At 41.5% G+C, this 23,640-nt stretch overlaps 1 protein-coding gene across 5 annotated transcripts in view; it reads left to right on the top strand.

Annotated features, from left to right (window-relative positions):
• The window catches only part of CHD6 (chromodomain helicase DNA binding protein 6), a 203,915-nt gene that overhangs the window by 167,845 nt on the left and 12,430 nt on the right, over window positions 1–23,640 (top strand). For all 5 annotated transcript variants that reach the window (XM_077873187.1, XM_077873189.1, XM_077873188.1 and 2 more), the window contains 7 exons: window positions 12,554–12,614; window positions 13,329–13,545; window positions 14,893–15,101; window positions 16,160–17,731; window positions 20,919–21,070; window positions 21,455–21,661; window positions 22,939–23,391. In XM_077873187.1, coding sequence (XP_077729313.1) covers window positions 12,554–12,614; window positions 13,329–13,545; window positions 14,893–15,101; window positions 16,160–17,731; window positions 20,919–21,070; window positions 21,455–21,661; window positions 22,939–23,391 — 2,871 coding nt within the window. The remainder of the gene's footprint in view (window positions 1–12,553; window positions 12,615–13,328; window positions 13,546–14,892; window positions 15,102–16,159; window positions 17,732–20,918; window positions 21,071–21,454; window positions 21,662–22,938; window positions 23,392–23,640) is intronic.

Raw genomic sequence — 23,640 nt, 5'->3', positions numbered from 1 at the left:
TGTTTCAGTCTGTTTTCTGTAACAGTAATGCCCTCCTTTTCATTGCCGCGTAGCAGTCCTTGGTGTGGATGTCCAAGTTTGACCGTTCCATCCATGTGCAGGATATGTGCATTGTCTCCAGTTTTCGACTATTACAAATACCTCCGTAAACACTTGTGTACAGATTTTGCGTGACCACACATTCCCATTTCTGTGAGATAAATGTCCCTGAGTACAACTGCTGGGTCATACAGTTGCTACATGTTTTACTTTTTTTGAAAAACTGCCAAGCTATTTCCACTGTGGCTATACCCCGTCATCATTCCCACCAGCTGCATAGGAGTGATCCACTTTCTCCTCATCTTTTGTTAGCTCCTGGTTATGATCTTAATCGAGCCATTCTGATATGTATTTAGTGATACCTAGTTGTGGTTTTATGTTACACTTTCCTAATAGCTAATGATGTTTAAACATCTTTTTATGGGTTTAATTGCCATCTGTAAGCCTCTCCAGTGAAGCGTTTCCTCATGTCTTTTACCCATTTTCTTATTGCATTGTTTCTTTGTTTTCCTGTTGCTATTTGAAAGTTCTTTAAATATTCCAGATACCAGACTTTTGTCAGATATGTGGTTGGCAAGTATATTCTTCCACCTATAGTTTATCTTTTTATCCTATTAACATTATCTTTCACAGAACAACGGTTTTTAATTTTGTAAAAGTTCAAGTACTAATTTTTCTTTTTATGGGTCATGCTTTTGGTTTTAAGTGTAAGAACTCTGCCTATCTGTGGATATCAACAGTTTTCTTCTGTGTTTTCTACTAAAAGTTTTTTAGTTTAACATGTAAGTCTGTGGTCCATTTTGTTAGTTTTCATGTAAATGGAGAGAATTAGATTAAGGTTCTTTTTTTAACCTGTTGCTGTCCAATTGCTCTAGAACCATTTGTTTTAAAAAGTTCTCTTTTCTACATTGAATTACTTTTGCACCTTTGTCAAAATATCAATTGAGCGTATTTGTGTAGATCTATTTATGGGTTCTTTACTCTGTTCCTTTTTTTCTGTTTGTCTACTCCTCTGCCAGTAGCATGTAGTATCAATTAATGTAGCTATATCACAAATCTTAAAGTTGGGTAGACTGATTCCTCCCACTTTTTCAAAAATGTTTTAGCTTTTGTTCCTCTGCCTTTCCATATAAATTTTAGAATACTTTTATCTATATCTACAAAAGTTCTTGCTGGGATCTTCTAGGAATTGCATTAAATCCATATATCATTTTGAGGAGAATTGACCTTTACTATATTGAACCTTACTACATATCTCTCTATTTATTTCGATTTTGATATCTGATTTCTTTCATCACTATTTTATAGTTTTTCAGCACACAGTTTTTTTTTTTTTTTTTTTTTAAGATTTTATTTATTTATTCATAAGACTGGCAGAAACACAAGCAGAGGGAGAAGCAGGCTCCCCATGGGGAGCCTGATGCAGAACTTGATCCCAGGACCCTGGGATCACAACCTGAGCCAAAGGCAGATGCTCAACCACTGAGCCACCCAGGTGTCCCCAGCACATAATTTCTGTACATGTTTGTAGATTCATATCTAAGTATTTCATTTTCTTTGGTGTGATTGTAAATGGGGTTCTATTTCTGCTTTATCTTATATCCTGCAAACTTGCTCAGTGCAATTTCAATTTAAGGTATTTTGAGATTTTCTATATCAACAACCCTGTCATCTGCAAAGATGGGTAGTGTTATATCTTCTTTTCTAATCTGTATGCCTTGTATTTCTCTTTCTTGCCATATTGCACTGTCTAAAACTTCCAGGACTGTGTTGAATGAATGCTGAGAGCAGACATTCTTGCCTTGTTCCTGATCTTAGGAGGAAGACATTCAGTCTTTCATCATTAAATATAATGTTAGGTCTGAGTTTTTTGTAGGTGTTTATCGAAGATGCAACATTCCCCTGTATCCCTGTTTTCTGAGAATTTTTATCATGAATTGATGTTGAATTTTGTCAAATGCATTTTTTGCATCAATTGTTATGATCATGTGGTATTTCTTATTTAGCCTATTAATATGGTAGATTACATTGATTTTCAAATATTGAATCAGCTTTGCATCCCTGGATAAACTGGGATAAAATCCACTCAGTCATGATGTATAATTCTTATTGAATTCTATTTGTTAATATTGTGTTAAGGATTTTTATATCTATATTCATGAGGGATATTGGTCTATCTATAGTTGCCTTTCAGTACTGTCTTTGTCTGCTTTTGATATTAGGGTAATGTTAGCTATATAAATAAATTGGATATTCCATCCAACTATTTTCTGATAGAGATTGTCTAGAAGTGGTATTAATTTTTTTAATGTTTAGTAGAATTCTCCAGTGAAACCAGCCTGGAGATTCCTTTTTGAGATAGTTTTTAAATTATGAAACCAATTCTCGATTTTATATTGAGTAAATTGTGATAAGTTTGTGTTTTTCAAGGAATTTGGTCTATTTCATCTCAGTTGTCAGATTTGTGTGTTGAGTTGTTCCATTGTATCGTCTTATCCTCTTGATGATCACAGAATTGTAGTGCCGTTCCTGTTTCCTTCTGGTGCTGGTCATTTGTATCTTCTCTCTCTCTCTCTCTCTCTCTCTTTTTTAATCTGTCTTACTAGAGATTTGTCTACTTTATCTTCTTGAATAATCACCTCTTTGTTTCAATTCATCATCTTCTCTTTTAAATTTCATTGATTTAGGGGCGCTTGAATGGCTCAGTCAGTTGAGCATTTGCCTTCAGCTTGGGGTCCTCGAAGCAAGTCCCACGTTGGGCTTCCTGCTCGAGGAACCTGCTTTTCCCTCTTCCTCTACCTCTTCCCCCTGCTCATGCTATCTTGCTCTGTCTCGCAAATAAATAAAATCTTAAAAATTAATAAATTTCATGGATTTCTACACTTTATTATTCCCTCCCTTCTGCTTGCCCTGGTTTTATTTTCCTTTTCTTTTTCTAGATTTTTGGAGTGGAGCTTAAGTTACCATTTTGAGACTTTCCTGCTTGTTTAGTAGATACATTCAGTGCTGTAAATTTCCCTCTCATCAGTACTTTAGCTACGTCCCACAAATTTTGCTATGTTGTATTATCATTTTCATTCAATTTAATGTATTCTTTAAAAATGTCTCTTAAGACTTCCTCTTTAATCCATGGATCATTAGACATGTATTATTTCGTTTCCAAGTATTTGGAGATTTTTCTATTATCTTTCTGTTTTGTCTTTCTAGTTTGATTCTGTTGTGTTCAGAGAACAAACTATTATTTCAGTTGTTTTAAATTTGTTATGGTTTGCTTTGTGGCCTAGGACGTGGTCTGTCTTGATGTATGCTCCATGGGCACTTGAAAAGCAGTGTGTATTGTGCTGTTGTTGGGTACAATTAGGTTGACATAATCGCATAAATGATCATGTTGGTTCATAATGTTGAGTTCTTCTGTATCCTTGCTTATTTTCTGTCTGGTTGTTTCATTAGTTGTTGAGAGAGGAGTATTAAAGTCTCCAATAGGGATCCCTGTGTGGCGCAGCGGTTTGGCGCCTGCCTTTGGCCCAGGGCGCGATCCTGGAGACCCGGGATCGAATCCCACGTCGGGCTCCCGGTGCATGGAGCCTGCTTCTCCCTCTGCCTGTGTCTCTGCCTCTCTCTCTCTCTCTCTCTCTCTGTGTGTGTGTGTGTGACTATCATAAAAAAAAATAAAATAAAATAAAAAAATAAAGTCTCCAATAAAATTATCAATTGGTCTGTTTCTCCTTTCATTTGTATCAGTTTTTGCTTCACATATATATTTTGCAGCTCTGTTGTTTGGTGCATACACATTTAGGTATGTTCTTAGGTAGATTGACTCTGCTATCGTTATGTAATGTCCATCTTTACCTCTGATGGTTTGCTCTGTTCTGAAGCACACTTTATCTCACATTAATATAGCTACTTCTGATTTCCTTCTGTTAATGTTTGCATCTTAGAACTTTTTTTATTCTTTTACTCTCAGCCTTCTTTTATTGTTATACTTGAAGTAAGTTTTATAAAGACAGCATAAAGTTGGGTCACAGTTTTTAATGCATTATGCCAATCTCTGGTATTGAGTTGGTGCATTCAGCCCTTAATATTTAATGTAATTATTCAGACAGTAGGCTTAAGTCTGATATGTTATTATTTTCCCGATTTTTTTTTATTATCTGTTTTCTTTTTCCTGTATTTTCTCTGGGTTACTTGAACATTTTTATGATTCCTTTTTTCTTTATCTCTTATCTGTATTGTTTTTTAACAGCTTTTTTAGTGGTTCTTCTAGATATTTTATTATATATACATAAAGTATCACAGCACACTGGTATGATCATTCACCAGTTCAAGTGGAGTATAGAAACCTTACTACTAGTTTTATCTTTTTACCCTCACCTCATTTTTAATATAATGGTCTTAAATATTTCTTCCACATACATTTAGAACCATATCAGACGGGATGCCTGGGTGGCTTAGCAGTTGAGCACCTGCCTTTGGCCCAGGGCATGATCCTGGAGACCAGGATTGGGAACCACATCAGGCTCCCTGCATGGAGCCTGCTTCTCTCTGCCTATGTCTCTGCCTCTCTCTCTCTCTCTCTCTCATGAATAAATAAATAAAATCTTTAAAAAAAAAAACCATATCAGACAATGTTCAACTTTTGCTGCATGTATCAGTATAATTTAGAAAAGTAAAGAGGAGAAGGAGAGTCTCTGGTATTTACTTGTATTTTTGTTTACCGGATTCTTTCTTCTTTATGGTGTTCCAAGGTTTCTTCTTTAGAGAAATTCCTTTAGCCGTTCTTTTAGAGTGGCTCCAATTGACATTTCTCTTAGCTTTTCTTTGTCTGAGAATGTCTTAATATCCCCTTCATTCCTGAAGGGTATATTCACTGGATACAGGATTCTGGGTTGACAGTTCTTTTCTTTCTGCTCTTGAAAGAATTGTGCCACTTTCTCCATGCTTTCTGATGAGAGATTTGCTGTCATTCAAGTTGTTTTTCCCCTGTAGGTAAGGAATCCTTTCTCTCTTGCTGCTTTCAAGATTTTTTTTCTGGGATCCCTGGGTGGCGCAGTGGTTTGGCGCCTGCCTTTGGCCCAGGGCGCGATCCTGGAGACCCGGGATCGAATCCCACGTGGGGCTCCCGGTGCATGGAGCCTGCTTCTCCCTCTGCCTGTGTCTCTGCCTCTCTCTCTCTCTCAGACTATCATAAATAAATAAAATTTTAAAAAAATTAAAAAAAAAAAGATTTTTTTTCTTTGTCTTTATGTTTCAGAAACTTAACCATGGTTTTTTTGTGTGTGGATTTCTTTTACTTCATCCTGTTTGGAATTTTCTCAGATTCTTGAATCTGTAGATTTAAGTCTTTTGCCAAAGTTTGGAGAGTTTTCAGCTATTATTTCTTCAAACCCTTTCTTTCCCCCTTCCTCTGAGCCTGATGATAAGAACATTAGAACTTTTGTTACAGTCCCACAGGTCTCTGATACTCTATTTTTTTTTAATGTTTTTCTCTGTTGTTTACATTGGGTACTTTCTATTTTTCTGTCTTCAAGTTCTCTGATTTTTTCTTTTTCTCCTGCATTCTGCTGTTAAGACTGTCCATTGAGATTGAGTTGGTTTTTGTCTTTTTTTTTTTTTTTAAGATTTTATTCATTTATTCATGAGAGACAAGGAGAGAGAGAGAGGCAGAGCCATAGGCAGAGGGAGAAGCAGGCTCCACACAGGGAGACGGATGCGGGACTTGATTCCAGAGTCCTGGGAGACCAAAGGCAGATGCTTAGCCACTGAGCCACCCAGGTGTCACTGTCTTGTTTTGTTTTTTAAGGTTGTTTTTGGTTATTATAGTTTTCAAATCTAAAATTTCTTTTTGGTTCTTCTTTGGATCTTTGTTTCTTTGCTGAGATTTTGTTTTTTCATTTGTGGCGAGCATGTTCAAAGTTGCTCATTGATGAGCGACTTTAAATCCTTATTTCAAATTCCAAGATTTCTGTCATTCAGTGGTAAGCATTTATTGTCTTTTCATTCAGTTTGATATCTTCCTGTTTCTTAGTATGATAAGTGGTGGGGGTTTTTTTGTTTTTTGTTTTTACTGAAATCTGGACATTTTGGTATTTTATTGTAAGACTCAGGATCTTAGTTAAAAGTTCTGTTTTTGCTGACTACCTCTGATGCCTCTCTTGCAGGGGAGTGGGTAGGGGCTGGGTATTACCTTGTTGCTACCAGGTAGGAGTAGAAGTTCACATTTCCATCAGCCCCCAATGATACTTGAGGGGAATGTTTCTCATTATCGCTGAACAGGAGTGGAAATTCAGCTCCCCCATGGTGTTTGCTGACACCGTGGGTGGGGATGGGGGGAACTCATTACTTCTTCTTAGGGATGAAAGTCCCAGCTCTCTACTTGCCTTATTGATACTACCCAGCAGGGGCATGGTGTGCCCTGTTATAGCCTGGTGAAGGTAGAGGTCTAGATTCTCCACTTGGCCTTTGCTGGCATGGATTTGTTGAGCTAGTTTTTTGTGTTGTTGGCTGGAGTATAGTGGTTATTGTCATAACATTTTGTGTACTCCTAACCTGCTTTCTTCCTGGTCCTTTGCTAAAGAGAGCAGGCTTTTGTTGGGGTTGTTTGTTTGTTTTGTCTGCACCCTTTGGCATTTCTATAGCCAGCTTCTTTTTCTCCAAATCTAGGATATATGGGGTCAAAAAGAAAACCCGTGGAACTCACCACTGTGTCATTCCTTAGGTCCCAAAGTCCCTAGTTGGTTTGCCTTCTCTTCACCTTTCAGAGTCTTCTTTTGTCTGCTTCACATACAAAGTCCAGAGGTTTTAACTGTGCTTAGAGTAAGAAATAGGGAAATGTGCATCATCCCAGAAGCAGAAGTCTGCATTGCATGTTATGAATGAGTTTCTGGGGCTTTACATAAGCAGACTGAAACCTTACCAGGGCCCCAGCACCATTTGACCACACATGTTCTCTGGCTTTGAGTTATGGAGCAAATGAATCTGGTAGAATTCATGGATTCTAAATCCCAGAGGTTACTGTACAGTTTTCCCCAACTGAGTTCATCGCCAGGATCTCTCATCCTCTCGTCATCATCACCCAAAAGTTTATCAATTCTTTTCTTTTGGTTCTAATTGAGAGAATGTGTGGTATTTACTTTGGCTTCTATCAGCTCTGATTCCTCTAACAGTAACAATGACATCACTTCCCCTAAAGTAAGAAATAATTATTGTTCAAAGATATGTTTCCGTATCTCCCCATGGTTTGAGAAGCATTGGATTGAAGCAAGTCAGTGTGAAACTTCTGACCCTGACCTAAAGGAAGTTGGGTTCTGATGTCGACAGTTGAAATCCAGGTTCTGCCATTCAGGTCCCTAAGCTTATCCTGTTACTCCTTTTGTCTGAAATTTGGGATATGTTTTTCCTTAGACGGAACTCAAGTACCAGAGAAATGAAAGTAATACCTTATACTTAACAGAACTTTACTCTTTCCACAGCACCTTTTCCATTTGTTTCCATTGATCCTCACCTCGACTGAGTACAGTAAGCACTTCCAGTGTCATTGCTCTCATTGGAGGGCTGGAGACACAGGCTCGGGGACTTTAAAGGGCTTTGTCAAATTCTCACAGCTACCAGAGGATAGAGTTCAGGCTAGATATTTTCTAGACATTCTGGTATTATGTTCTCTAATGAAGTATTATTTTCATAGTCAAGGAAGTAGAAAGTATTTCAGCTGCACATACATGTCACTTCTATGGAAAGGCAGCCACATACCAACTACAGGCCAGCCCGACTCTGAAAGCTGTTCACAGTCAGGTTTATACACTTAACTGATCTGTCTTTGATCTCAAGAGATCTGGGCACCGAAGGGGTTGTAGCAGAATCGTAAAATAACTCATTTTTTTACAGTAGGGTTAAATACCTCCGGAACTACATTTTATTCATTTCTGAAATTAATGCCTCTATTATTTATTTTGATTTTGAAATCCCAAAAACCTGGGCTATAGAATATAATCAAAAGCAGATGGAATGGGAATGGGGAGTGGCTTCTCCCAGATTTTGAGGTAGACAAATTATAAATAGATTAAGCTTGACTTCTAATCCATGTGCTAAAATAACAAATGTAGAGAAATAGCCAACATTTGAACCCAGTCTGCTTCCCTCCCATCCCATACCTCCTACCCCAACCCCAGAGATACTGGTTGGGTATTTGCTTCTTCCAGTTCTATTCTCAGGCAGATCAGCAGGCAGGGTTAAAGATGCCCAAAGAGCCTGTTTCATCTGTAACTAGGCAAATTCCCCTGAATTAAACAGACCTGGGCACAGACAGGGGAATGGTTAGTAGATTGGCACAATCCCAGTATTGCAGAGAGTACTAACACGTGTCTGAGTGGTCTCTGAATGTCCTATCCCCTCTGCAGCCTTGCCGTCAGAGGTCATTCCAGGTAGGTTTAGGTAATTCTGGGAGTCCGTGGTAAGAAGAAGAAAAACGTGCTGGGTTCCAAGGAAACTTCCTTACACTGTTCCAGAAATCTAGCTCCCAGTGAGTTTCCTAGATTCTGTTTAGTTTTCTTCTGGTGCAAAGAACAAAACTGTTCTTTCTCTCCTCTCTGATAGGATTTTAAATTCTTGAGGCCAGCTTGCTACCTTCATGTCTTTAAGTGTCTTTTCAGGTGAAGTACCCCTAGTTCCTCTGCCTTTCTCTATATTGCATCATCTCCATATCCTCACTGTTCTGCTGCTGCCTTTCAGAGCTCACAATAGTTGTCCTCCTAAGATGTGTGGGTCAGAGAATCAGAATGTCAGAGTTAGATGGGACACTTGAGATGATCTAGTCTACTCCTCCCCCCCCCCCCCCCCCGTTCTAATACCAGTAGAACTTTGGTAAACAGTTACAGATTTTGCATTGCAGTTGGAGGCAATGAATATGCAGAGACTTTCTAAAACAGTCTAAAAGTTCACTTGTGTTGGAAATAGTCTGAAGCCTTGAATTGTAAACAAAATCTCTCTGTATCAAACCTGATATGATATAGAGAGAGTAAAAGCTCTTTTAACTGAAACAGTGGTACTAGTGGCCCACCTTTTACAAGTACCATCACATCTTCTAAATTATTTTATTTTATTTATTCATTCATGAGAGACACATAGAGAGAGGGAGGCAGAGATACAGGCAGAGAGAGAAGCAGGCTCCATGCAGGGAGCCTGATGTGGGACTTGATCCCGGGTCTCCAGGATCAGGCCCTGGGCTAAAGACGGCGCTAAACCGCTGAGCCACCTGGGCTGCCCCCCATCACATCTTCTAATCAGCAAGTCATCCTTGCTCTGCAGCCATGCCTGCTACAGGTGCTCTCTGAAACAGAAGGTCTGTAAATGGAGGGTGAAGTCAAAACCAGAGTGAACTTGGAAAAACTCTTGTGAAAAACTTAATACCTAAAATGGTCTAAATCTCATCATAAGAAAAATTCAGTTAAGAAGTGAACGGTTATTCTATTCTTACAAGTTCAGAGTTTGAGGGTTTTCTAAACTCAAATAGTAATAATATTTGAGTGTAAAGTACTTCTAAGCTAACAAAGCATATTTCCTCTTCAGTTAGGCATTATTCTTATCCTATTCTAGAGAGAAGGAAGCTGAAATAGTCTATTAGCTTCAAAAAAAGTCCTACTGACTAGAGGACACAAGAGCAATGTCTCCCCTACTCAGTCTTTTTTTACGCCCTGTGATCTTTCCATAATAAAATCCTTGAGTTTTACATTAATGACAGTTGATGTGGGCAGCCTGGGTGGCTCAATGGTTTAGCGCCGCCTTCAGCCCAGGGCGTGATCCTGGAGACCTGGGATTGGGTCCCACATCAGGCTCCCTGCATGGAGCCTACATCTCCCTCTGCCTCTCTCTCTCTCTCTCTCTCTCTCTCTCTCTCTGTCTCTCTTGAATAAATAAATAAAATCTTAAAAAAAAAAAAAAAAAAAGAACCACGGACCATCAGACTGCAAACCACATGCATGCTCCAGATGGAGAAATTGCTCCCGTGTGCTCCCATGTAACCAATCCGTTTCCTTTGTGGTGGTGTTGTTCTTGTTGTGTTTTCAGTTTCCTTTGTTTTGAGGTTCTTGTGGTCAGCACTTTCTGAGACCCTTCATGCTGAAATGACAAATTCACACCTCCTCTAAGATGCATATTTCTTTCCAATCAGTTCATAACCTGGAAGACCAAACAATGAAATAGTAAACATTAAGCTGCATACCTCAGATGCAGGGTTTTCCTTGTGCTTCCTGTGTCCCCAGCCTGCCACTACAGCTGCATGTAACACGCTCACTTTACGTTGATTATTAACTAAGGTTATGACATCTTTTTCACTTGGGCTATGAATGAGCCAGGTCTTCTCCATTCTGTCATTTCAAGAGAGAGGAAGTGCTTCCAAGAGAGAGCAGGCAGAGAAAGACACTTGCCGATACCAGGATCTCACCTTACTCAAGGGGCTGCCTGAGGCTATTCCTGTTACAAACTGCAGCAACAGAAACTGTTAGACTGTTAGAGGGACTGGAAGGGAAACCTTCATGTCCTGTGTCTGCCTCACACCCAGCTGAGAACTGCTGTGTGGATCTGGGGTGCCACCCATCAATGTAATAAGGAGCGGGGTGGCTCTGGCGCCTCAATGCTCCATTTGGTAAACTGTAGAACATTTCTCAGTCTGAAAGTGTCTATAATTATACATTTCAGCATTCGAAGGATCTTTGTAGATACTGTAAGGATACTCAAAAATGTCAGTGGCAGGAAAGGATGTAGGGCACGGTTGGTAGTTTTTTGCTTACTTTTTAAACTACCTAAATAGTGGGAGAAGATGAGGTGGCATAGTTAAGTGCCATTCTAAAATGGTACAATAGATCACACTGAGGATGCTAGCTCCTCGACTTAGATGGCAGGAAACCGTTTGGGCTGAGGGAAAGGGATTGAACCCGGTATTCCCCAATTCTAAATATGTTTCACTTTCCAAAACAAAACTTCGATCCAGACTCTTGTTTGGCCCTTTTTAGGATGTTTGAAGTGTTTGAAAGTATAAGAGCTGTCATCAGCCCCCTACTGTGTCTGAAACCCAGCTCTGCCACTTGATAGCTGAAAGACCTTGGATAAGTTACAGAACCTTTCTAGGGCTTGTTTTCTACATCTGTAAACTTAGGAGTATTATAGTTTCTACCTCGTGAGGTGATTCTGAGAGCTAAGTGAGATAAGCCACGTAAAAGATTTCACAGAGTTCTCTATTATCACTATTTTGTAAGAAAGAAAACGTGCCCCTGCTCCTCTCTGCCCTTTCACGGTTTTCTCTTTCAGCCCCTTCCACGGTATTAGGGGCCTAAGAGAATGGTTAGAATTTTGACTATTGCCAATCATAGGTGTCTCTCCATTCCTACTGAACCAAGATTCCTGGTCTCTGGGCTGTGTGCACTCTTCTAGGAGACATCAGATGTTATTTGTAAAGGCCCAGATAGTGAATATCTTGGGCCTGGGGCCACACACAGCCTGTAGCATGTTCTTTTCACTCTCCTGTTTCCCCGTTTTCTTCTTCCCTTTCCTCCTCTTTTTCTTCTCCCCTACAAAGGTGTGAAAAACTGTTCTTAGCTTGAGAGCCACATAAAAACAGCCTGCAGAACACAGATTATTGATCCTTAGTCTCATCTGACTCTCCCTAATATGGCCAAAGTCTTTTTTTTTTTTAATGGCCAAAGTCTTGAGTCCTGGGATTATTCTCTTCTGTCATTCAAAAGATGCTAATCAAAAGGACAGTAAGTTTTCATGTTAAAAATGGAGTCCAGTCAAAAATAGCACACTCTTCTCCCACCCCTAAACTCTCCCACGCACCTTATATATAAAGAGCTTTCAGAGTTCCCTTCCTGAGACCAAGAAAGGGTTTGTAAAGGAATCCACTAGAGCCAGTTTGACTAACGCTCCAACTTGGATAAGCTCTGTGCCTGTGAAATTACTCCAGATTCACTTGGAGCCTCAGTTGTGATTTTAATTTTAAATTCCTGGGGGTTTTGCACCATCAGGTCTCATGTCTGGAGCAGTCACGTTTTAGGACAAGAGCATCTGTTGCTGTGAAGCAAGCTAACCGTAATGAATATGAACATGATACTTTTTCACAGAAAAAAAAAAAAAAAAAAAAACCAAAACCTAAAATGCAGGCACAACCTTTGTGAAATGACAGTATTAAATTGCAAGAGATGATGGTAAGGCAAATATTTAAATTCACAGCTAAAATAGTGCTTGTAAAATATAATTGCCTGGGAGAGCATGCCAGCTCATCGTTCTTTCAGCTAATTCTCTGCAGACAGAATCATTCCATACAGTTTTAGTTAAAAATGCTTATTTTAAATAAACTGCTTTCTGGTTCTTTTAAAACTGCACAAGTAAGATTTTTATTGACTGGATGATTTAGGTCTTCAAGGTGTTCATGGTTCAGGAGAGAGCTCCTGCTGTATGGTGGCTGTCTGAGCTGACTTGTCCTGGGCTGCAGCTTTGCTGATGGCATGACTTCATTTGTCCCTAGGAGAGCTCCAGTGATGGAGGTGATGGCATTTTTGGCGAAAAGAAAGATGACAGCCGGGCAGGTGAGACTGTGTCCTTCTGAAGGCAAAGAAAAGTAAGGTCCCTCCTTGTAGTTATCCTGGAGCTTACATGTAATAGAAATGTGCTTTTTTAAGGAGGCTCTTTTAAAAAGCCAAGTTGACCTTCATCAAACTCTCCTGGAGTCACACACCAAGCTTTACTGTGGCTCTGGCAAGCTTCTGCCACCTGTTGTTGAAATTCAGAAGTGAGACCAGTGATACCTGAGGTCAGGATGGAGTCAGAGAGAGAAAAAAGGAGTTGTTTCATTGATTTATTATTTATGTAATTATTTGGGGGGATGAAACGTTAGGGAGGGTTGGTTTGATGTGGCTTGTTTTTTTGCTTGCTTTTTCTGAATTCAAATTTAATAAAGTCCTTGGCATTTGGAAGACCCAGCTACACAAAAGCCCATAGTTCTATCTGGAGAAGGCCATGGGGGGGTCTGCTTGTTCCCATGCCTTAGCACAAGGTCCTCAGATTGGTTCTGCCCCCAGGGACAGATGCATTTTTTTTGTGAGAGATGACAGAGCCATCTATAACCTAAAGATGTTTCTAAAGCAGAATTTCAGCCCTTCCAGCTATGCCTAGCTCCTGAACTGAATGACTGGGTCCTTGAGTCAGCTGTGTTTTTACTTAAAAAAAAAAAAAAAAAAAAAAAAAGCCACCTTTGTTTTGGTTCTGTTTGTAAATACTAATATCCTCACTGATGTTTGAAGCCCAGGATGGCTCCGACCCAGACAAATCACCCTGGCCAGTTTCATCTGCTCTCACGGCTCGTCTCAGGCGTCTGGTCACCGTGTACCAGCGCTGTAACCGCAAGGAACTCTGCCGACCAGAAATCCTAGGACCAGGTAACCAAGGATACTGGGTCCAAGAAGAGATGTTCAGGAGAACCTCAGAAATGGATCTCATCAACAAGGAAGCTCAAAAGAGGTAAAAGTCCGTGGCCATAGGGCATACAGAGCTGCGAGTGAGTAAAGGTTGACAAGAGAGTGCTGAAGATAGACCAAATGTACTTAATGTTCTCGTTGTGAAGTTAGGGGGTCTCCAGAATTAATTCAGTCCAGCCTCCAGTGATGGTGTTGTCATGCTGCCTGAGAAGTTGATGATGAGATCTAGGAAACCCTTTTGTTCACAATTCCCAGACTTCTGTGATTTTCCAACTTGAATCCTCTTCCTTAGGTTGGACCCCAATCCCTGGAAATGTTTAAAATTAGCATATGTCAGACCATGTTTTTTTTTTGTTTTTTGTTTTTTTTTTAAGATTTTATTTATTTATTCATGAGACAGAGAGAGGGGCAGAGACATAGGCAGAGGGAGAAGCAGGCTCCCTACAGAGAGCCGGATGTGGGACTCCATCCCAGGACTCTGGGATCACAACCTGAGCCAAAGGCAGACAACCAACCACTGAACCACAGGTGCCCCTAGACCATGTTTTTTAGTACCAAAGTGAATAGTGTGCATCGAAGCTGCCATATTATAGCAACTAGTTCTTATCAAGCCTTTGAGAGAGCACCAAGTACTATAAAATGCCAGCCCAAAAGGAGAGGATAAATTATCAGGAGTAACCTGCCCATCTGAGAGTTATCCTAAAAATGGCGACAGAAGGACCACACAAGCTAGGAACAATGCCACCAGAAAGAAACAAAGCTGTAGTTCTTTGAGACTTCTATCTATCCTTCTGATGCAACATCCAGTGAATTAAAAGAATGCCAAATAGAAAAAATAGCAAATCCACTTCTGTGTATACCTTCTGGCTTCATGAAATTTGGTAATTCAGAGAAAATATGTCTCCCATCTTTCACAGCTCCGAAGAAAAGAACCTAAACCCTTCTTCTCTGCTTCTCACTCCTTCACTGAGCCTCTCACCCTACTCCTGACCTGGACTCCCTCTGGGGATGTAGAGTACAGTGCCCCAGAACCCCTCACATAAGCATATATAGTATCTTAAAATCTTCATCTCCCACAAGTAGAAATAGACTTTTAAGTAATCTCTAAAATTAATGAATTAAGAGATAGGAAGTCTGCACATGTGACTTAGGTAAATACTGGAAGAACAAGTTGAGAGATTTGAAAGTGGAGGTAGGATGAAAGGCTGTTTTTGTTATAAGCCTCTCAGCCCAATTTAACTTAAATAAAAATAATAAAGTAGTCACACCAGGCCTACCTGCTTTCTTGACTCCATGGACTCTCCTAGTAGGCACTCAGTAAGGAGTTGTTGGCTTTTTTTTTTTTTTTAAGGGACAAGAGCTCACTCTCCCTTTCTGATTAAATCCCAAGGTGGACTAGAAGAGAGCAAGCAGACTTCTACAGAGCAGTGTCCTCCTTCGGGGTTGTTTATGATCAAGAAAAGAAAACTTTTGACTGGACACAGTTCCGCATCATTTCCCGTTTAGACAAGAAATCGGATGAGAGCCTGGAGCACTACTTTTATAGTTTTGTGGCCATGTGCCGGAATGTCTGTCGTCTGCCCACATGGAAGGATGGCGGTGAGAAAGCTCTCTGTCCATATGTCTCTGATGAGACTGGGAAAGGGCATGTTTATTTTCAAGGTACAGAACCACTTCAGGTAATCTTGATTATAAGAGTGGAGTCTACCTGAAGAATTCAGGTAAAGACAAGTGGGTTTTCACAAATTCATGACCTGTTACTTGGGTCCACCCTCACAGAATGAAATCTCTCTCCCACAATGATGCGATGCCAACAAAAACTGAAATTCAGATTAACACATCACAGGAGTATTGGGAGGCTACTGTTAATTAGAGATTTATTCCGTGGCAAACTTTGCTCCCTCCGTAGATTATATCTTAGTAACTTTAACTTTTCCCATGTATTGACTTCTAGCTATAAAAAGTAAGTGGTTGTAACAATCCCTGATCCAATAGAGACCCCTTCTGAGAAATTGTGTCCTGGTTGGGATGGAGCATCTTCCTTCTTGCCCCTCTCCTGCCTCACACTTAAAGATAAACTTGATCTGGCCCATCTGACTGTATTGTAGGAAAGCTAAAAGAAACTTGGGAGTCCACCCAGTGTGAGTCCTGGGCTGATAGCAGCCTGCCCCCATGTGATAGGGTTAGGGTGTTTTCATTAAAATTTGGGATCTGGATAGATTGCAAAGAGCTGGACCTCACAGTCCTACTGATAAGACCTGGCCTCAAATCCTAGTTCTGTACCTTGAGCAAGTCAGCATATCTGACATATTACTTCCTCATCCTTTAAATGAGAATAATGATGGTACAGCCTGGCGTTGCCATAAGAACTCAATGACATGTGCACAGTACCTTAGGTAGAGGCCAGAGTACATGCTTACTGAACGGAAGCTTATCTTCCTTCCAGAACTGAAGTTTTCATGCTCCTCTTTCACTGGATCTGTCCTTGTTTCATAGAACCTTCTATTCTGGTAGCTTTCCATTGTGTCAGGGGCACACACACCCATGTGCTGGGGAGCCAGGGAGTTAAGCTGCTAGACCCAGAGATGCATGGGCCCAGGTGGGTGGCAAGTGTCCTGGGGCTACCTTTGGTGATAGTCTCTGCCTTGCCTCTCCAGGTCCCCCAGATCCAAGTATCTACGTGGAACCCATCACTGAGGAACGGGCTGCGAGAACCCTTTACCGTATCGAGCTGCTGCGAAAGGTCCGAGAGCAGGTGCTGAGGTGCCCCCAGCTGCACGAGCGCCTCCAGCTCTGCAGGCCCAGCCTTTACCTCCCTGTCTGGTGGGAGTGTGGGAAGCATGACCGGGACCTGCTCGTTGGCACTGCCAAACATGGGCTAAACCGCACCGACTATTATGTCATGACTGACCCCCAGCTGTCCTTCCTGGACGCTTACAGAAACTACGCCCAGCATAAGAGAACGGACGCCCAAGCACCAGAAAGTCTCTGTTGCCTTTACCAGACCAACTCCAAACTGTATGAATCTCTCACATACTCTCAGATGAACAGGACTTCAGAGCCCCTTGAAAATGAGCCTGAGAATCTAGTGAAAATAGAAGGGAGAGATGATCATCCTCCGCCACCTGGGGGCAATTTATCTGATATGTCTTGTGAAAACTTTCTTTCTAAAGTTCAAGATGTCATTTCCATCACCCACGACGAAAGTCTGCTGCCCGAGTCCTTGGAAAGCATGATGTATGGTAAGAAGGCTCTTAGCCGGGAGCCAGGCTCTTTCCAGGAAAGCCCCTCTACTATAGAACCCAGAAAGGATGCGCTGGCCAGCTCAGCAAGTGAAGAGGGGAAGTGCCAGCCTGGTGGCCACGAGGCAGAGATACCCACAGGCCCCTCTTTTATGGATAGCTTAGAAGCAGGAGTAGCTCAGATGAACATCAAAAATGGAAAGCATCTGTTGCTCTCTCTTTCAAGGGAAGGGGAGCTCTGCAGTGAGACAGGGCAGAGGCCTGAAAGCATTGGGCAACTAGAAGCCAAATGCTTAGCTTCCCCTTCCTTGGATCAAGGAAATGAAAGTGGGTTTGTAGATATGTACAATCTTAGTGTCTGTGACTCCAGAAGAAGCCTGTCCTCAGATCAGCAATTAATTGATTTATTAGAAGACAAAAGTTTAGAAAGCAAATTGGCTTTGAGTCAGACCCACAGCGATGAGGAGGAAGAGGAGGAAAATGAGGAGGAGAATGTAGGCATGGCCACAGGCCTGAGGGAAAGGCCGGAGGTTTTGCATCTGGCTGAGCCCACTGCAGATACCCTAAGGGAAAAGAGCCGAAGTTTCCATGTGGAGGAAGCCAAGAGAGGAGGCCTGGAAGCCATGAATCAGAATCCTGGACCACAGGGGGCTTTTCCTCAAGCGGCCTGTCAGTGTCACTGCAAGCACGCAGACCAGTGGACACGAGGCCTCGAGAACGAGGGGTTTGAAGTGGAGAAACCCAAGGGTTATCACCCAGACATGTACAAAAGTAAAACCAACAGTGTCACAGTGGAGGGCGAGCCCACTGCTACTCCAGCAGAACCCCCTCAGGGGAAACATGAGCTGTTAAAAGAGCCTTGGAAGGACAGTGCAGAAGGCAAAAAAGGTTTCCATGTGTATTCAGAAGCCAGTGAGCTCAAGTCTGAAGACATGGATTTTGAGAGTAAAGATGATTTTGACAGAGATGGGAACGGCCATGCTCAAGGTAAGCTCTGTGGGGTCTATGGGATATTGGATGAGCGAGCTCTCACGTAGTAGGAAGGGGAGAGCACAGAAGGAGTGTCAGGAGATGCGTGGCTTCTGAGTTGCACCTGCCCTCGGTCCCTGTGGTTTAAGACCAAAGGTCACAGGCCTTGTCTGAAAGTGAGACAGAGTAGCTTAACTCTGATATCATTCTAGAACATTGAGGATGATTGTAAACAATCATGGCAAAGTGCCTCATCAACCCTGTGATTTGGGCTGGGCTTGTGTGCTTCTTTCTATGTGGTAGATGCTAGCCATGGCATTGAGGGGGAAGTAACTTCTTCCACTAGGTGAGGTGCTTCAAACTAAAGTAGAAAAGCTTAGGAACGTCAAGAGTCTGCATTTTTCTATAAGGACAGTTAACTTTTCAGGAACTCCACAAAAGTACAAATAAATGTGATCTTTATTAAGGTGAGCAAACACAGTGCTGTTGTTAGTCATGTCATTGTCAGAAGCTTGTGATTCAACGTTGGTACATTTGGTTTAGAATCAGAAATAAAAATAAAGTAACAAGTAACTAAAAAAAATAATAAAATTACAAGTAACTCAACAAAAATACAAATAAATACAAATCTTTTTAAATAGGGAAGTCTTAGATAAGGCTTCAAGTTAGGAGGACTTTTTAAATGTTAAGAGTCTAAATGTAAATGACTCTTAGGTATTTCTATCCCTTTGATTAGAGATTCTGAGCAACAAGAGTTAGTTTTTAACTTTTTTACTGTTAGTTTTTGCTTCAGACCCAAGAGGGCATATTAGAGTGAACAAAAATAATTCCATTTATCCTTGTTATTGTCAAAAAACCCCAAAAGACAAAATCCCTGTTCGTGTCTGACTTGATGTTGGGTATGGTCCTCAGAGATTTAGACAGACACAGCCTCCTCCTTCTGGGACAGTGACTTTTATATCAAAGAGGGAAAGAGGGAGGGGAGCTCAACTAAGCTCCCTTGTATGATCTAGCTTCCCCTTTTTTTTTGTATGCTCCCTCACCTTTGGTTTTAGTCACTGTGATTAGTGACTCCCTTGAGACAGGTACCTAACTCAAGTTAAAATTTACACACTAGCTAGGATGACAGGCTGAAAATAGTTTAATCAGCTTATGGCCCCAGCTGACCCAGGGGAGCCAGTCTCTGACCTTGTCCATCCTCAGCCTATGCCACAAAGGATCGCTGCTAATGTGTTAGATTATAAAACTTATATTGTTTCTTTGAACCTTGTTGTGGGGGAAATCACCAAATAGTCCTTGAAAACCAGGCAGTGAAATGAGTACAGAGTGTAGAAGAGTATGGTTTGTTTACTTATTTTTTATTCATGAGAGACACAAGCAGAGACAGAGGGAGAACCAAGCTCCCTGTGGGGAACCTGATGTGGGACTCCATCGGAGGACCCTGGAATCACACCCTGAGCTGAAGGCAGATGCTCAACTGTTGAGCCACCCAGGCGTCCCAGAAGAGTATGGTTTAGAGAAGTGTCTACCCACTAAACCCCCTCTGTTGCAATGTCGGCTTAATGAGCTTTGGTGGGCGGCACACACACTCATGAGTGGGCCCCCTTGCCCCAGTGCTTTACAAAATGCTTTTGCAGACCTCAGAAGGGGTCCTCCACACACAGGAGATGTGGGACAGGTGGGGCAGAGAGGGTCAGTCTACTGTAAAGGAGCAGTAATTGGTATGGTTGTTGGGGCCAACCCCCACATCTCCTGGCTCTTTTTCCAGGGTTTTCTCTCACACATCATTACTTTTTCTTAAAACTTAAATCCAACCTCTCTGCTTGAAACAGAGGGACGCCTGGGTAGCTCAGTGATCGAGTGTCTGCCTTCAGCTCGGGGCATGATCCTAGGATCCGGAATTGAGTCTCACATTGGGCTCCTTGTGGGGAGCCTGCTTCTCCCTCTGCCTGTGTCTCTGCCTCTGTGTGCCTCTCATGAATAAGTAAATAAAATCTTTAAAAAAAAATTTTTGTTTTTAATTTAAAAAATAAAAACCTTTCAGTGATGTTCCCCATCAGGTCTAGAGTAAAATTCGCATTTTCTATCGTGACCTACAGGATTCAACATTATGCAAATGATTATAACCCTCTATCCTCATCTTTGCACTTTCCCCCTGGATGTGTCTCTTAATTCCTCAGCATCCTCCTCCTCTTCTTGGGTGTGCTCTCCTTTGAGAAACTCTCTCTAACCAACCTTCCTTTCTGCTTTCTCTTATTTCCTATCCTGGCAACTTGTTTCTTTTTATAACACTTGCCACTGTTTATAGTTTATTCGTTTATTATAACTGTTTTCCTGACTCTCTTTCCCTCCATGAAACCATATAAGAATCTGAGGGTCAGGGCCACATCTGTCTCAAATATCCTTGAATCTGCTGGCCTAAAGAAGTCTTATTTCTGGTGAAGGGTCCCTGTGGCTCTCTAGACTGATGCATAGGTCACCAGTGAAATCTATACATTTCAGAGGACCTACATTCCATATCATTTCACAAGAAAAGAGGCTCCCAACTTTACCTGCACTGGACATTTCACTACCTTGTGTTCATTCCCTATCATTCCCTCCCTTACTGGTAAATGGGTCTTTAAAAATCCATTTCACATTGATAATAAACTTCACCACTGAAACTTAAAAGAATGAGTTGCATTTCCATATCTTTCCATCAGTGAAGTAATTTAAATGTTCTAGGTTCTTTTGCATCATTTTTGACATGAAACAGGTCTATTTTACCTTTGTTGTAAGTTTTGGGACTTTTCATCCTTAATCACTAATGTCAGCAATTTAATGTGTTACATTTCAAAGACTGCTTTCAAATGTATAAAAGTATTATAATGCTCAGTTTCCTCTTGGCTTGTACACCACATGTACAAGCCTCTTGCTGCTCATGTTGCTCTCATTCTTGGGTACACAGGACAATCTCTTTTGTTTTTGTTAGGTTGTGGATGCAAAGTTATCAGGTGACTTGCATGGATAGCCTTAGAGAAAGGATCTGCATTTATGGCTTAACTGTTGGGGTTCTTCTGGAAATAGAAAGCATGGTAATTAATGTTCAATTTCAAATAAGCACAGAATGGGCTAAGTTTTTGAAAAGACAGATCAGCTGTCCTAATCTTGGAGATCATTACTGTCTCCCAAGTACTGGATTAATTTTTTAAACCCTTCTTTGCAGATTACCCAGGGAAATACTCTGAAGAGGAGAGCAAAAGCTCAACATCAGGCATTGCAGGAGATCTTGGGGATGACCTGCAGGAGGCTCGGGCTCCCACCATTGCTCAGCTGCTCCAGGAGAAGACCCTCTTTTCCTTCTCTGAGTGGCCAAAGGTAACCCGCCTCCGCCCCCTCCCAGTATGCATTCTCTACCCAAAACATTCTCAGCTTGTAGAGTATTTGTGAAAGTGAACTCCGAAAAATGTGTAGTGTCTTGAAAAGGTATTAGTAATGTCATATTTGAACATTAAAGAAATACACATTCAACTAATTAGACCATAAGATAAAACTGCCTTCGTATTTAAAACACTATGGCTTTAATGTTCATTGTCCAGACCATAGAACTTATTTTAAGACTTGTAAAGTGAGTACATTTGAGTGTGCTTTTTTCTAATCAACTCCTTCTGGTTAGAAAAATGTGACACGTGATCCCTAGGGACTTTGTGAATTTGGGTAGCTTGTTGCTTACTCCTCAGAGCTTTTGGTCTTTTTTTATAGGATCGCGTGATAATCAACCGCCTGGATAATATCTGCCACGTGGTGTTAAAGGGGAAATGGCCTTCCAGCCAGCAATATGAGCCTTCAGGCACCCTGCCCACCCCGGTGTTAACGGGCAGTGCTGGTTCTCGGAGCAGCCTCTCAGAGCCAGAAGCATCAGAACACAGCTTCAGCAGTAGTGCAGCATTGGTGGCCCAGATCCAGAAGGTGAGGCCATAAGCATAATGTCGACTATGAACAAACAATGAAGGACACTTTGTACTTCTCAGTTGAGTCATTCATTCAGCAAATACTTAATGGATAGATTTGTGTTTTTTTCTTTTCCTCTTTCTCTTTCTTTGGCTTTTTTTTTTTTTTTCCCTGTAAGTTCACTGGTATTAATTGAAGAATTTAGATTTTATCCTCTAGGAAGCAGGGAGCTACTAAAATTTTGGAGCAGGGAAGTGCATGATGAAAGCAGGGTTTTACAGCTTGACTGAAGGGTTATGTAGGTTCTTGGGGGAGAGGATGGTCAGGAAGAAAGAGGGCCAGGGTCTGGGAGGCCAAGTGGGAATCTGATGAAGAGATGAGGTCCTGGACCAATTTAGTGGTAGAGTAGGTAAAAAGGGGGCGGATGTAGGTAGGCATGACTTGATGACTAATAAACATATTAGGAGAGGGAGGCATGAATGGATCAGTATGTTCCACACTGGAAAGACGATAAGAATGATGGCAGCTGATAGAAATAAGGGAAATCAGAGAATGGTTTTTATAAACTCAGACTTACAGCTCCAGCTTAATTTGAGGTACATTGTTAGCACACTGGCCCTCACTCTTCAAGTGCACATTGGAACCTGCTGGGGACCTTGAAAAGCTGTTGATTCTGATTTAATTGGTCCAGGCTGTGGACTGAGTGTTGGAATTTTTTTTTAACTTTCCAGTGAATTCTGATATACATCTGAGGTTGAGATTCCCTGGATTATGGTCTTGAACATCAGGGGTAGTTCATGGACTAGCAGCTATAGCAGCACCTAGAAACCTGTTAGGTGTGCAGAATCTTGGGCCCACTGAAGTAGAATCGCTGTCTTAACAAGCTATCCAGGTGAGGGGCCCTTGGCTGGCTCAGTTGGTTAAGTGTCTGACTTTAACTCAGGTCTTGATCCCAGGATACTCGGATTAAGCCCCATGTTGGGCTTTGTGCTCGGGGGGATCTGCTTCTCCCTTTCCCTCTGCCTTGCCTGTCACTTGTGCTTTCTAGCTCTCTCTTTTTCAAATAAATAAGTAAAATCTTTAAAAAAAACAAAAAAACAAAAAAAAAACAAAAAAAAAACCAAGCTGTCCAAGTAATCTGGTGCTAAGGTTTCAGAAGGTTTGAATGGAAAGAACTTCTAAGAGGTTGATTAGGAATCCTACTAGACCTGAGGAAATCAGGCCTGGAGAAAGAGCTGCCATTCAGCCACAGAAGTGGCATTCATACCTCTCTTATCACATGTCTGTGTTTGCAGGAGAGCTTCCTGGCTCCAGTATTCACAAAGGATGAACAAAAGCACAGACGTCCCTATGAGTTTGAGGTGGAGAGGGATGCAAAGGCCCGGAGCCTAGAACAGTTCTCTGCCACTCACGGGCACCCCCCCATCGTCCTCAACGGCTGGCATGGGGAATCTGCAATAGATCTCTCCTGCACGTCAGAGGGGTCTCCAGGAGCCACGTCTCCTTTCCCAGTGAGCGCCAGCACCCCTAAGATTGGGGCTATTGGTTCACTTCAAGGAGCACTCGGCATGGACTTGTCAGGAATTCTACAAGCTGGCCTGATCCATCCAGTGACAGGACAGATCGTCAATGGAAGCCTCAGAAGAGATGACGCTGCCACAAGGAGACGGAGAGGGAGACGGAAACATGTCGAAGGAGGGATGGACCTCATCTTTTTAAAGGAGCAGACACTTCAGGCTGGAATCTTGGTGGGTATATGAGGCCATTAAATGAAAACATTGACCTTTCTACACTGAGCAACAAAACACTTCCTCAGACACAGGATGTTTGATTTGTAGATCTTTTATCCCTATTTCAAATGTCCCTACTTAGTTTCTCTTATTATCAGTTGCTCCATTTTTTTCTAGAAACACATTTAATCCATTATAGACCCTTCACCTGTGCACAGCTTGAAGAAATGAGCCAGGGGTCTTGCCATTTCAAATACAAATGGCCCA

The sequence above is a fragment of the Canis aureus genome, chromosome 26, assembly GCF_053574225.1.
Source record: "Canis aureus isolate CA01 chromosome 26, VMU_Caureus_v.1.0, whole genome shotgun sequence".
Lineage (NCBI taxonomy): Eukaryota > Metazoa > Chordata > Mammalia > Carnivora > Canidae > Canis > Canis aureus.
This window is presented reverse-complemented; position numbering and strand designations above follow the sequence as displayed.